This window comes from Dermacentor andersoni, chromosome 8, assembly GCF_023375885.2.
Source record: "Dermacentor andersoni chromosome 8, qqDerAnde1_hic_scaffold, whole genome shotgun sequence".
In the NCBI taxonomy this organism is placed as follows: Eukaryota; Metazoa; Arthropoda; class Arachnida; order Ixodida; family Ixodidae; genus Dermacentor; species Dermacentor andersoni.
Window position 1 is genome coordinate 35,477,891 of NC_092821.1, and position 12,313 is coordinate 35,490,203.

Below are 12,313 nucleotides of genomic sequence, written 5' to 3' on the forward strand. Positions count from 1 at the left end.
AGCTTTATCAGCCCTACCTTCAGCGAAGCGACAGTTACAAGTGCTGTGAAAGAGCTGCTACGCTTGCAGGTCACACAGCTAGAACAGTTGGTACATATTATGAAACTGTTCAGTACGGCGATTGATGACTCAGGACGAAAGTGCAAGGTGATTGCGCAACCGGACTGTATCGATCGAGAGTCCACCTCCGCAATGTCTAGTAAAAAGCTCTACGGATATTGTTGTTAGAACAATACACGGAACAATGATGAAGATCCCGTGAAAAAATTGCAGTTGTACTTAGAAGGAAATGCGCTGAAGTGGTGCGAGTTGCGTTTCAATGACCCCGCAAGCTATCCTTTGAGTGTGTGGCGCCTTAGTCTCAAAACGGCATTGGAGGCCAACACAATTGCTGGTTGGAATAAGACGTTCTTCTCCCAGTTCCAATCAGGCAGCTTCATAGAATACGCTAAGGAAAGAGAAAACCATTAAAACTTACCCATCCCGATATGTGAGAGTAATCGTACACAACCTTAGTTCTATGTACATGGCATAACGTGAGAGCAGCGAAAATAAATTCAAGCGGGAGTCCCGCATTCAAGAGACGACGTCTTGCACTCACAAAAGTACCGTTTATATGGACAACCCACGTTTGCCTGTCACTGGACCGCTACTGCTGGGCCGCTAGAACAAGCCAACCGCCCTTCAATGTTGAACACACCAGCTGTGTTGGTAGCATCGTAGCTGACAGACTCATGGGCTTCCCTCTTCCTGCCGAATAGCAGTAGGCCAGGATGAGTAACGAGTCTTTTCAAGTCCAATAGTGACGATGCATTTGACATCATCTAATATACTGCTCGCAATGCTCAGGCATGACGCACGGAATTTTATGGTACTAATGGATACGGGGACTTCTTTTATAATTATGACAAAGTACTTGGGAAAGAAAATCCAGCGCCTGGTCGGGAACAGGTATTATGAATTATAGCGAACGATGACCAAGAACTGAAAACCATTTAGGGAAAAGCATAATTGAAAGGACGTTTATTTTGATTGTTAACGAGGCTTCCGGGAGGAAGCCGAAAATTTATGTCAGATAACTTTTTTCTTTTTTTCAGTGAATGCTTTTTCCGTTCTTGGTTGCCATTTTCTTTTATTCAACAAGGACATGTAAGAAACGATAACTTCATAATCCCAACCGATTTGGTGAACTCGATATCTGGAGAGAGAACGCCAAGCCCACATCACAGCCCTAACGCTTAAACATTGACGTTACACATTTGTAACTGTTTAGTAAGATTCATTTCCCTTGAAACATTGCATAGCATGCGAAAATTGCATAGAACAAAGTTGATATAACTAATTACTTAGCGCCGCTGATTATTAGCATGGACAGTACGTGCACAGACAGTGCAATATACGCTTGAGCGTAAACTTTAGTCACGGAAGCAGGCACGTACCCAAGGGGGGGCCCGGGGGGGGGGGGGGCGGCCCCTCCCCCGAAATTAAGCGGCATAGCCCCCCCCCCCTCCCCGCCCACGCCACCAATCCTCACACACATTCCTAAAGCGCCGCCAAATCGATGTTGAGATTTGACAGCTATTTGGAGGTCAACCTTTTGCTGCCTTTTTCACTCCTTTTGGATGGCGGTAGCTATCGGCATCTCCTGGGGTGTGAAGGCCAGTTTTCTCATAGATTCGGTGCCTGCGCGATTAACTCTAGATGCGTTCAGTTGTAACCACCTATTCAACGGTCACGCGCATTGCTGTTGCTTCGTTAGATCAACCTTCTTTGTTTAGGCTGATCCAGGGACCAGGAAAAGGATTCCGTTCGTAGTCAGCTGGTCTCTCTGCACGAGGAGCCTGACGCCAGTTGCGCTTAACTTGTCCTTTTGCTTCATTATTTCCTCGAGTAAGGGCTCGCCGCGACGGTGGCAGATCCTCGGAACAATATACCCGCGATATGGGTTAGAAAAGGGGGAAAATAAGATATTTCGAAACCGCGTCCATCATCAAACTCTGCAATGACCCTTAAGTGGAAGCTTTAGCTCGGGCCCAACCCGATGCGGCCGATTCAAATACATGTAAAAGGCAAAAACACTTTTCTGAGATAACTCCTTGACCGATTTTAATGACATTTGTTGCATTTGAGAGAGCAAGTTAAATTCTAATGGCTGCTGGAAGCGGAATTTTGATTTATGGGGTGAATTTTGTGAAAAAAGATTTTCAGATATTCGAAAGTTCGAGAATAGACTCACGAAGTATATAAATTAATATAACTCTTTATCAAAAACAAATACCGCGGTTCTGTAAACGGCATCCATTAGATCATTCAAAGCGCACAAATTCGATACGTCAATTTATATCTTACGTGAATTTGTTACATTGTGTACAAGGATTCTGCAAAAGCTGTATATCTGTATTACTGAACTTTTTTAGATTCATGTGTAACATATCAATGTTGTCCCCTTTAGATGTAACATCAGGTACAATTCACAGAATTGTGATATTATTTTTCCTTGCTGAGTTAGAGAGTTGTAAAATTGATAGGTTCGTTTTCAGAAAACTCTAGATTTTTTGGCAGTCTTTCAATAACAAATTGACAGTCTAAATCAAGAATTGAAAACCAACAGTCACTAAATTTTAAGTTTCTCTTTTAAATGCAACAAACCTCGTCAAAATTGGTGCAGTGGTTGCGGTGAAAAACGAATTCTCCTTTTACACGTGTTTAGACAAGAGCACCCGAGCTAAGCTTCCTCTTAAACCCATAAACAATATGACTGTCACCCGTTACCTCGTCTGGTTTTTCCCTCATTGTACAGCACTTTTCGTGCAAACTTGGCAACTTGAAACAAGCGTCGCAAGGTGTTGAGCAGTTAAGCGATCTACTAAGGGAGAGAGCCAAGGCAACAGCCAAACAGTAAGAAAAAGCGAATATTAACAAATTTAACTGTTTATGAAAATCCTCATGGATCAACATCTTTTTATATAAAAAGGAAGTAGAGAAAACGTCGCCTGAAGTGGAGAACAATTGCGCGTGTTTTGAATGACGCATCTGCAGTTATCAGTCGAGCCGCCTGACGTAGCCACTTTTCTGCTGTGCTTATCTACAGGTATCTTCCTAACTTTCCGCGGTGGGCTCAGTATGTCTAGAACCGCAGCGTTCTGCGCTCTACACGGTTGTGCGGCACTGGCGGCCACGCATCGTTACGCAACATCCCAAATCACAATACGAGTCGGTTGTGGCACTTGGTAGATCAGTAAACGAGGAATGCTAAAGAACTGCGATTGTTCCACAAATGCATATTCCTCTATCATTCTTCCAGAGCTAATTCAAAAAACGCTGTTTTAATCGGATACAACTCAAGTCTGCAGTGAAGCCCTGCACACGGCCTCATAACCGCCAGCCACTGTTCCTTCGCGAGGCTGCAAATAATTCCTGCTTCAAACTTTTCCTGTCACACAAATCAGGCGGTAATCACAAAAATAAATTTATTACCGCGTAAATTTATACGTTTTCCCTCGCCTGTTATAGTGAAATGGCGAATGCCTAATTCTTTATTGAACGCAAATAAAATGCTCGCTTCACTGCAACTATGCAGTATATTGCCACTTGCACTTCGGTAGGCAGTGAAGTTTCATGAGTAAAACGGGCTCAGCAGTGAAATGAAGTGTACCACAGACTTTTGAACATTTCGTTAATTAATTATGGAGTTTCACGTGCCGGAACCATGAGGCATGCCGTAGTGGGAGACTCCGGGAATTCGGACCACCCGGTGTTCTTTAACGTGCACCTAAATCTAAGTAAGCGGGTGTTTTCGCATTTCGCCCCGATCGAAAATGCGGCCGCCGTGGCCGGCATCGGGATTCGATCGCGCGACCTCATGCTTCGCAGCCCAACATCATAGCCACTAAGCAACCATGGCAGGTAGGGTTTTGAAGAGTGAAATGCTCAGACTCCATACACTTTGTCAATTGCTGTTGCGCACCTCATTGCTACCGTCGATGAAAAGACTCTTCATGAACAGCAGACGCTCCGGAGGTATCAAGTACGACGCTATTTTTAAAAGGCCGCATGACTACGATTTTGTTTGCTTCTGTGATTGGCTGGCAGAGTAACATAACCCCGCGTCGGCAGTGTGCCTTGGTTGTCAACTGCAGTTTTTTTTTTGCAAGTTGTATGCTAGCATAGAAATCTTTATTTTACACTTTCGATTCTTTAAATTGTTTTTGGCAGTGTTCTTCCTGCGCTTCTTTCCGGCGCGAGTCCATTTGATGTGTTTCCTTGCTTGCCTAGTAAAAGAGAGGTGTATCTCACAGGCGTACCTGTGAGACAAACCTTATTTCATTTCTCTTTTGCGGGTTTGCGCGTCTTTATAGCGAATGGCTGGCGTTATTAACATTTGTACTAGTAAAGGTACTCCCCCCCCCCTCATTTGCATAGAAAAGTTACCTTGGGTTGGGCCCCTCCTCGAAAAAGAATCCTGGGTACGTGCCTGCATGGACGTATCTAAAATTTCTAGATTCGTCAAGCAGGAGTTTCATGGTTCTCAGGAAAACACTACACGAACCCCATATCAGCCATGTCCGGTCTCCGCGAATTCCAACCGCCAATAATACGGCAAGACAATGGTCCATTGTCAGCGGCACGTATATCAGGAGTCATCCCCACCTATTGGATATTTATTTCCTTTATTGACAACTTAAAAACATTTGCTCTCTGCGCCGGCCGCTGTCCACAGTTTTATCTGATGACTGCGATTCGATAAGAAAGCGCTGCGTATTTAAAGGCTGTGAAAGTAACTCATTGCAGCAGGCGTAGGTGGAACAGAGCGACCATGAAGTCTTTTTCCGTCATCGCCATCGCTTTGGCGCTTGTCGTCCAGTGCAGCGTGGCCAAACAAGGTGAGTTCTTTTTTATTTCTTTATATCCCCCGGGTTCCGTTACTACATTTTGTGAGCCTTAGCAAGAAACAAAGGTATTGCCTCGAACTGCACCACTACAAATGAAAAAAAAAGTATGGGGTTTTACGTGCCAAAACCACTTTCTGATTAGGAGGCACGCCGTGGTGGAGGACTCCGGAAATTTCGACCACCTGGGGATCTTTAAGGTGCACCTAAATCTAAGTACACGCGTGTTTTCGCCCCCATCGAAATGCGGCCGCCGTGGCCGGGATTCGATCCCGCGACCTCGTGCTCAGCAGCCCAACACCATAGCCACTGAGCAACTACGGTGGGTTTCTACAAATCACGCCGGCTTGTCTAACGGTAATCCTGAAAAATCAACATCAATGCTCATATATCAGATCCCGCCGGTTTGTGGTAGATTTCTGCAAGGAAACCTAGGCGCCGCGTAAATCGAAGAGCTGCCAGACATGAAAGGCCGGTTAAGATTTCCTCGGCCAGTCAGCAAATGTGAACCAAAGCTAAGAGGCGTCGTCAGAATACTAGAACGAAGCAGTACGTCAAGGCTAGAGTATTGTTAAAAGCCCGCTTTATCAATGAAACGTGAAAGTGGCGCATCAGTGATGCGTCTGTAGTTTTACGTGACAAGGAAATGATGTTACTGTTCGACGCGACATCAAGGACGGCGTCCTATTTGGGTGGTTTGTGCTTTGTCGCTTCTTTGATGCCTTAGAAATAACGCCAGCCTAATGCGTCAGAAGTGACGATAAATTCAGGCTGTTTTGCAGGCGCACTAAACAGAACTAAACTACGCGCTATTATATTTCTCGCTCATTATGACATTTCCTTTTGTCTGACGGCCGCGTGAGCGACTCCGGCTTGTCGGCCGTCGACGTCAATATTTAGCTGCGACGTCTACTTAAAGCCATTGCTCTGGGAAGGCGTCTCGAAAGCTAGTGCGTGGGGCTGCTATGATTGCTGATAATGAGGCGTTATGCGACGAGCGTATGAATACTCTTGAATTCGAGGCGCAAATCAATATTGCTCGAAACCTATATCACCAATTTCTGGAAAGGCATGGGAAAATACCTATGTCTTCCAATGGAAGTGCCTAATTTATAGCATGTTTAACATTGGCAAAATTTATCCGCGAGGATCGACGGCAAGTTTGGGACTTACATGAAATTTGTTAGTACTGAACAAGCCATGGTTGCACATGCCCCTAGAAGCCTGAAGTGAAACCTCGACCCTAGATGCAAATGAATATTGTGTCTTCGTTACAAGCGTAACGGAGGCATCGCTGTAATCTATAAAAATATACATTGAACAATAATGAAAGCAATCCACAGTAAGATTTTTTTTTCTTTGCTTTGACGAATTCCTTTACCCAGGGAATATATGGTGAATAGCGCTCTATAAAAAAATAATGTGGTTGAATCGAGTGAATTTTTATTTTCTTGGGAAATACACACAGCTGCCAGCAACACGTGGTACAGGGCGCGTTGGTGCCCAAATGCCATGGTATAGCCGGCACGAAGAATACCAACAAGTTCATATCTGCGTTAACTGTTATCCGTATCCTTTGCGTTATTCTATACGATTAAGCTCTGCTGCGCACTAAAATCGGCACCGGTTGATTCAGCACATTCCTGCCCTGATTAGCATGCTTATTTTTTTAAATGAAACTCGAATCAAAGCAAAGTTATGTGTCAAACCATTCAACTAGACTTTCCTCACCCGACTGTAGCGTACACTCCACATGATTTATGGCTTCAAATAATCTATTCGCGGCGTATATAGGAAACTGATTGGTAGAAGACATTGTAGAAGGCCGAGGGCTATTTGGTGCTTTTTGGCCAGGCTAGGAGCCAGCAATCACTGGACGGCGGTAAATACTTCAGACTGATGTCAACACTATATATATATCGCGTGCAACTGACAGTGGTCTGCTCTGGAGCACAGTAAGTTGCACTTCGCCCCTCGAACAGGTAGGATGTGTGACGAGTGAGCTCCTGTAAGGCACATTGCAATGTGGCGAACGTGGTTAAAATCAGGGATCTGAGTTATCAAAGAGGTGCATCGTGATCCTAATGGACTTTTCTCGCAATTACTGCTCAATTTCCACAATGTTTCTTTAGAGCCTTGCTAACGCAGTTTCGTGAGCAGCCATCATATAAACGAAGTGGGGACATTTAGTATCGGTAGAGACACCCCCAGTTTTGTGGTTATGCATCCCTGCTTCATAAATGAGGCTTCACATCTCGGCCACAACCATTCATAAAGAGTGGTGTCGCGAATTACATATTTTAGTGAATAAAAAGTTATTTTTATTTAGGGACACCACCGAGTGTTTAAGTCAGCTTTCGGTATGCTGTGAACAATACAAATTAAACTGGCAGCTATGTCACTTTTATCTGTCATCCCACTGTTTTCGGCTGCTCTATCTTTCAGTTTCGCCGTTTTTGACGACATTGGTTATTTTTGTCGTCGATGTTCGTTTCGACAATGTTGTTTTATTTTCAGTGCTAATAAGCCGTTAACAACAGACCTATTTACACAAGGCGCATTCTCACGCGCGACGATGAAGTTTATGTACATTTGGAATTTAGTTTCATTATTGATCTCATGACGCAGAACCCGATACCGCGGAAAATGTAGACGAGCTCCGCGTGGTCTACCCGGACAATTGTCCTCCTCAGCCATGGCCACAACCTTGGCCACAAACTTGGCCACAACCTTGGCCACAACCTTGGCCACAACCTTGGCCACTACCTTGGCCACAACCTGAGCCTCAACCTTGGCCACGACCTGAGCCTGGGCGCAGCTCTTTGCCTGAGGATTTCACGCTGAACGGTAAGCAGATGGAACTGTCCTGTTACGTGTACCACGTCGAATTGCGCAATCGTTTAACCACAAAAAGCTCATGCACCCCAAGTAGCCGAAATTAGATTGGGCGTATATTTTTGTGACGTTGCGGTTCATTTTCTGCTCTTATCATGTATTTCGCCGAATGGTCGAGAACCCAGCGATGAGAGGGGCTCGCCGGCGTTCATGTCACATCCATATATATATATATATATATTGAGTCACGATGTGCTGCCAGTTATAGTAGCAGCACCTTCGATTCGTTCCGAGCATGTAAGTCTATCTTACGTTAACATGCACATGCTCGCACTGCCAGTGTGACGACGAGGCGAACTCTAGCCCTTCAAGACTTCGTAATGACAAGTAGGACTTCGAGTGGTCCGTTTTTCACAACACATTCTCCCATATTTCACTAAGTTAACGAAATTAATTTCACAATTTGGGTTCTCGTAATCTCATGTCAACAACCCGAAATGTCCTGCCCATAATTCCTGCTGCCCTAATTTGATCGGCATTCTTTCTCCCTGAAGAATAGTCTACAGTAGAACCACCTTGCTCCTGGTATTGTTGCAATTTTACCACTTCTTGAAAGAGCTTCAAGCATTTGTTACCAGTAGTCGAGGACGGAATGTCGCTGGAGCGAATATTGCAGCTGGACTTCTCTTCGTCAGCGTTCGACTGCTTTCCTTACAGCCTTTTTATGTACGGGCAGCTAACTCTAGACTGCCATCATTTCAGCGAGAGTTTAATAAGCCGATGTCTGGAATGTGACAGCTGCAAAGCACATTTTTAAAGAGATTAGCATTGTTTGCCTACTTGAGCAACTTTGAGTATATTTGTCAAGCGTCTTACGACTACACAGTAATCCAAGTGTTCAACTAGTCTGGGCCACTAGTACCTCATGCCCTGAACATCAGGCTTTCGCCTTTGCGCAATCCTTTTCATTTCGGAATTGGCACCCTACTGTCGTCATAGTACTTTTGTCGTTCCATACACGTCATTCCTTCTTCGTCACGGCATCGTCGTCGTACAGTTATCGTCATGCCGTTATTGTTGTTTATGTGGTTTTCATTGCGAAAACCAGGATATCATTATGAGGGACGCCCTAGTGAAGAAATAAGGGTTAATGTCTAACACCTGGGGTTCCTTAACGTGCAATGCAAGGAGCATGGGCGTTTTAACAATTCGCACCCATTGACGTGCAGTCGCCGCCACCTCGATTTGATCTCGCGATATCGGGCTTAGCAGAGCAATGCCAAAGGCACTGCTTCCATAGTAATGGCTGGCACATGCGACCGAGTGTCATATCAAAGTGAGTCGATAGCAAAGAGGTGCGTGTCACATAAGTCGAAGGAATGGAAATCTGAGAATGACCACAACAGATTTTAAATGCAGGTGTCTTCAGCTATACGATGTCTCGCTACGCTGTTGTTTCCTTGTATGCTAATCGCATTAACGACGACAGCGAGGCGGGTTCTTCCGGAATTGATTTTTATTGCCACAGTAAATACACGGACATTCCAGGGGAATTTCCGTCATCCCCGTGATGTCCCGTATATAATTGTGTATATGTGCGTTTCATGGTTACAATGCTAGATTTGCGAGGTAGCTGCAATACTATTCGACCACCAGATTTACTCAGGCCAGGTCTTAGGTTTTTTGAGTTAATTAATCATGAGTGAGTGAGTAAAGGCTTCATTTGAGAACAAGGTATTGACGGATGACCTTGTTGTTAGGCAGCCAGGAGCCCCTGGGCCCGGGCGGCTTCTCCAGCTCTCTTGATGACCTTGACCTGCAGGTCAGGATCGGAGTTGAGCAAAACGGCCTCGCACTGCTCAGTATTACTTGTTTCATGATTTGTATGATGTTCTGCTGGGTACGGCCACATAATATGGAATAGATCCGATTTTTTCTTACAATGGTTACATGTATTAGGGTATTGGTCCGGGTAGTAGTAGTGATAGGCTGCGGGGTTGGGGTAGGTGTTCGTCTGAAGTCGTCTCCAAGCTTCTTCTTGTCGTTTGTTAAGCGATATGTGTGCTGGCGGGGGCACTGACCTGGCTAACCTGTAGTGCTGAGTTATTTCCTCGTGAGTGACCACGCGATCCCTCTCTGATCCTAGCGTGAGCCGTCCGGGTGCTCGGCTGGCGAGTCCTCGAGCGGCGGTGTGGGCGGCATCGTTGCCGGGTAGGGAGGAGTGTCCTGGTGCCCAAATGATCTGGATTGGTCGTGGGTGTTGTTTGGTGTCTAGTATGTCTGTTGCGGGAGTCGAGACGAGACCTTTCGCAAAATTGGGTACTGCTGCTCTGGAATCGCTAATAATGTAATGACATTGTAATGACAATGACCAAATTTCCAGAGCTATAGCCGCCTCTTCCACTGTTTCAGAGATTCTGGTGCGGGTTGAACCACCAGCGCGTATTTGACCTGGGGAGTCCACCACTGCAAGGGACATACAGTTGCGTTCTATATATTCTGCTGCATCGGCATAGACTACGCCTATTTCGACACAGCAGAATCATGAGATTTTTTTACACTTGAAGCGTGCTGACACAAAGTCGTGAAACATCTTCACACCGCGCGCATCAGACCACATGCATCTTAAGTCCTCTGAGTGTATTAAAAAACGCGAAACAATATTAGCCCTCAAAATCTGAAGCATATGTCACTGGCGCCGCGTAATACACAAAGTGCAGTGTCGTCATTGGGTTACCATTACAGGCCCTACGTGGCGTGAACTGTTGGAGTTCATCGGAACGGCAAACCTTGCTGTCGTGGTCAGGGCTTCGTACTTCGGGCGAAACTGCCATTTCTGTAGCAATCTGGCCATCACTACGCAAAGGCCCATTCTCCTTCTCCTGCCCCATTGAAGGTGGAGGAGACAGTAAGCTAAGGGCACACAAAAACGCTGCTAAGGAAATCATGCAGTCGGTACCTTGACGAAGACAAGTTCCCTTCAAACGTTGGCTCCAGCGGCATTCCTTGTTCGGCTACTGCTAACTTCGAGCCTCCATCTTTTTGTGCATTGAGCACTACACAAAAAATTACTAGCAGCAACTCTGGCGCTGTAATCACTCAGCTACCAAGGAAAAATTGTTACTACGTGGATGTGCCTATCCTTCGTGCTTGTGTCTTCAAAGGCTTTTGCGACGTTCGTCATTATATTTTATCCACCTAAATTCCCAAACAGTATGTTTTCCAAACACAGCAGGAAAGTTGATCTCTTGGTGCATGCCAATTTTCGCTAATTATTTCTTACAACTAAATTTTGTGTTGAAAACGATAAATTTGTGAAGTCACGAAGCCGTTTAAAGTCAGAATGACGAACTTTAGGCAACGCCATGTATATATAGCCCATCATTTCAATTCTGGCTGAACTACCGCGCTTGCAGCTTCCGTTGACGCTAGTGCTAAAGTTATGTTCAGTAATTGTATTGTAGAAAAGTGTATAGCTGGAAGTGACGTGTTAATTTAACTTTTTTTTGTCGTCCTTCTTTCGAAAACATATTGTATCCAAATTTCATATAATACCCTCTGGCCATTGAGTGCATACTAATACTTATATATAAGCTACGGTGCCATCTACAACACCCTTGCTGGTTTGGAACATCCAAATGAACAAGCTAACTAATCAACTAACCTTAACAGAGAGCAGTTCTTTTTTGTTTCATTGTTAACGACATCAACTGATGTGTCCGTGTTTGGGTGAACGTCCGTTCGATGCAGACTTGCTGGAGGTGGACATTTCTGCCGAGGAAGAGTCAAAGACAAGGAAGCGCCGAGCTATCCTTCCCAGGCCTAAGCCTTGGCCGCGCCCCTGGCCCAAGCCCTTCCCTCGTCCCGGGCCCGAGCCCTGGCCAAGGCCTTTCCCCAGACCTTGGGCCTAATCAGCACGAATCCCCAGCACTCCCGCAAAGTCAATTAAAAGCTTAGAGAAACGTTAAATGCGCTTCGTCTCCTGAATTTTGTGTATTGTCTATTTGCTCGCTTGATCGACACACCTTCCGCTGATATAAAGGGCCAGAAGTCGTTAAAGTAAACCTAGTGTCCGCATGTGGTATTCTTTTTCAGAAGAGAGGGAGTGAATGAGACAGAGTCTTTCAGGAACAGCATAGGAAACGGCCTGAGCTAAAAGCCGTCTAGCCTCCTATTCTACTTAAAGGGCAGGGAAAGGTCGGCTGAGGAGTGACAGCAAGGATAGGAAGAGGGATCTCAGGACATTCGTGCCTCAAGGACTCACTGACGCCATGTATCGTGTTTTATAGGAAAACTTCTAGGAAAGTCTCGATGAGTCTGTGTGAATCAATATTATTGCGTTAGCATTAGTAGTGTCACAGTGGAAACAAGTTCAGACTCCGATGCCGCCTATTCAAGTACATGCAAAACGCAGAAATACCTTTCTCAGATAACCCCTGGGCCAATTGTAATAATTGTTTGGCATATTAGAGATAAATTAAAATTGTAATGACGGTTGGAAGCAAAAATGTTCATTTAGGACCTGAATTTCTTACAAATACGCTTAAACAAATGTAAATCTAAAAAAACTGGAAGCCTGAAATATACAA

General features: G+C 45.0%; 1 protein-coding gene across 1 annotated transcript in view; it reads left to right on the forward strand.

Annotated features, from left to right (window-relative positions):
* LOC126526418 (uncharacterized) overlaps positions 1-11,711 on the forward strand; it is a 54,811-nt gene extending 43,100 nt beyond the window's left edge. Inside the window, exon 4 of the mRNA XM_050174332.3 lies at positions 11,475-11,711. Within this exon, the coding sequence (XP_050030289.1) occupies positions 11,475-11,635 (161 nt within the window). The 3' untranslated portion in view covers positions 11,636-11,711. The remainder of the gene's footprint in view (positions 1-11,474) is intronic.
* The last annotated feature ends 602 nt before the right edge of the window (positions 11,712-12,313 follow it).